Below are 3,108 nucleotides of genomic sequence, written 5' to 3'. Positions count from 1 at the left end.
TTTTTTTTTTTTTTTTTTTTTTTTTTTTTAGAAATAACAAAGAATGGCAGAAATCTCGTCCAATGTCATTATTGTCAATGTTTTGTAAAGACTGTAGAATCATCTCAAAGGAGGCTTAGATTTTTGTCCTATTCTTTCTTGCAATAATTTTCCATTTTCCAAGCAATTTTTATAAAATAGGATTTGCAAATTCGAAATGTGAGTCAGCAACATTAGATCTGTCCGTTTAATGTTAATTGCTCGAGGAAACTGGTTTTTAAATGCAGATCAACTGAAACACTTGCATAATAATAATAATGAATACGAGTATTTATCCATGTGCTGAACAGTGCACTATCGTGTCTAATAATTGCACAATATTATTTCGAGAACTTCCTCTTAAGTTCCTCTTTTCATTTCATTATGGAAAAAGAGGAGAAAGGGAGAAAAGTTTCTTCTCGAATCTTACAAACATAAATTAAAAATTCCACTGTTAATTAATAAACCTTTTCATAATTTCTTCACGATCATTGATATGATAATTATTTTTCCAGTTTTTCTATTTTTATTTTCTCCTAACGATCGCACCATTATATAACAAATTTATCTGAAACAATAATCCTTAAGGTATTAATATCTTTTGATATTCATAAATATTTATATACTTTTCTATATCGTATAAATTTCTCAAATTTCTTCGATCCAATGTCTAGAAAAAAAAAGAAAAAGACAAATTTATTAAATTAAATTTAAAAAATTAAATTTAGAAAAAAAAAGGAAAAGACAATTTTACATCCGTAGCATGAAATTAAAATATATAAATAAATTAAATATTTCGATCCTTTCGTATTTTATTCATATTAAAGATTAATATTTGAATAAGAAGGCAATTGGAAAAAGATAGAGTCAATCCATCTCATCATCTGACTTCAAAACGTTAAACAGTGAACTTGTATGTTTTAGCATGGTTGCTGGGATGGTTCATGTGTAAAGCTGTCGCTTATATACAGGGCGTATCCGTGGCGGCCTCTGTCTACAGCCTTGTTGCGGTTTCCCTGGACAGGTATGTGGTACATGAACTTCTCAAAGAATGATTTCATCAATGTTCGCCCAGACACTCGACAATTCCAAATAGAACGTGCACAGTCATTCCAGAAATTGCTTCCTAATTGCTGTTTTATTTTATAGTAACTAGTGATGGGTTCGATTACGAACGTAAATCGAATACAAAATTTATATTTTATAAGATTTAAAATATATAATTTTATTTTAATTTTTCAAACTTGTTAAAAATTAATATTTTTTTTTTTTTTTTTTTTTACGTTTTAAGGAGATGGAAATTTCTAATTATACAATAAGAAATGAAAGAATTATTTAAGTAAGACAGTTATTTCAATATATTTTGATAAGCAAAATTGATTTCCAGAAAATACTAAGGAATGTTCCATCCCTTTTAGCGCCCCTCTGCTTCTCGCCTCATCTTATCTTTAAGGAATCGGAATAAGTTAGGGGTTGTTCGTGATTTATCGCGATGACAAGGAAATAAATAAGAATCATTTGTTGTTTATTACAGTTATTTACAGATGACAAATCAAAATAATTCACAAGATTTTCGCTACTTCCATTTCCAAAATGAAATTGAGGAAGGATACGAAATTTTATTCGAACGTTTATAAAAAAAACTTTGTAATGAAAATTCTGGGGTAAAAATTTAAAGAAGAAGATCAATGGAAGATTTTATAAAAATTAACTCAATAAATGAATCAAATTGGGACAAATTAAACTCACCTGTCTCTTTCTAGAGGGCGTTGAGAGGAAATGTTAACCATTTGTATATATCGATTGTTCGAGACACGTTTGCAGCTGAGAAAGAAAAACGAGAAACGAGACGAATATGAAATATTATTATGCGTGTATTGCGAAATCAAAGAGCCGCTCACGACACGTCACATTAAGTGCATATTCTTCCCTGACACATTTATTCCTCACCTACATAGCATAGTATGTAGCTGCAATTACACGTACCAACATCGTCGTCGTGGCATTCCAACTGCTCGTAAACGGTATTTTCATTAGCATAATAATAAGAATTTGCGTGGAAAAGTGTACCGCATGAATGATATTTGCTAAGAAAGTGAAATCTTGATTTTGTTTATTTAATTAACAGAGAGTTTTGGCATTAAATTATTTCGTTCTAAAAGTCCAGTTTTCTCATTTAAAAATTTTTTAGAAAAAGTTTCAAATTGTCAATAATTTATAGTGAGATTTTGATTTTTGTAAGATCTTTGAAGAAAGTTCACATTTCTTGTACAAATTAGAGTCAAAACAGATATCATTTCTTGAGAGATTTGAAGAGTTTAAAATTTATACAAAATAGAAATTGTAAAATGTATTAAAAATAATGTACATAAACTCTCTGAGTTAATTTTTTAAATTGTAATTTATCCCTTTATACAAATAATAAGAGATTATTCTTGTACTCAAGTTAATAAAATCAGATTGATGTTGAGTAGCAAAAAAAGAATGATAAACATGAAGAAAATGGTGGATTTTCATATGTGAAACTGAGAAAAAGAAGAGTAATTACTATGTGACAGATATGAGAAGACAGTAATAAAAAATAGATTATAGAAGCAAGTAATGAGATAATAATTGCAAAAATGAAAGAGTATAAATACCTTTCACCTATATGAGAAAATATTAATGGAATTCTAAGCCTTAAACAATTTCACAACACTTTATAAAGTTACCTATTATGATGTAAACACGTGTGTGCATCGTTTCATAAAAATTCAGTATCTGATTTAACCTCTTTTTACTCGATCTTTCATCGTTAATCGTCTAATTACTCGATGATCCGATAAGATTTGATAGAAATACGTTTATCATGTTGAAAAATCTTCAACGATCATCATAATGATAAATTATTGATGTTCAATGATCAGACAATCATTTTATACATCGCATCTAATTTTATTATTTATACACGATTCATTACATTATACTCAAGATTTATTTTAAATTTATGCAAATTATCATTGCACCGAGCAAATTAATTATCAAAAACATATCTGATAAAAATTATAATTAAAATATGATCTTCAATTATGCTATTCTCTGTTTAAAAAC

At 28.0% G+C, this 3,108-nt stretch overlaps 1 protein-coding gene across 1 annotated transcript in view; it reads left to right on the top strand.

Annotated features, from left to right (window-relative positions):
- LOC102671200 (neuropeptide SIFamide receptor-like) overlaps nt 1-3,108 on the top strand; it is a 73,237-nt gene that overhangs the window by 55,495 nt on the left and 14,634 nt on the right. Inside the window, exon 2 of the mRNA XM_006610120.2 lies at nt 943-1,042. Coding sequence (XP_006610183.1) covers nt 943-1,042 — 100 coding nt within the window. The remainder of the gene's footprint in view (nt 1-942; nt 1,043-3,108) is intronic.

This window comes from Apis dorsata, unplaced genomic scaffold, assembly GCF_000469605.1.
Source record: "Apis dorsata unplaced genomic scaffold, Apis dorsata 1.3 scaffold_69, whole genome shotgun sequence".
Classification (NCBI taxonomy): Eukaryota; Metazoa; Arthropoda; class Insecta; order Hymenoptera; family Apidae; genus Apis; species Apis dorsata.
This window is presented reverse-complemented; position numbering and strand designations above follow the sequence as displayed.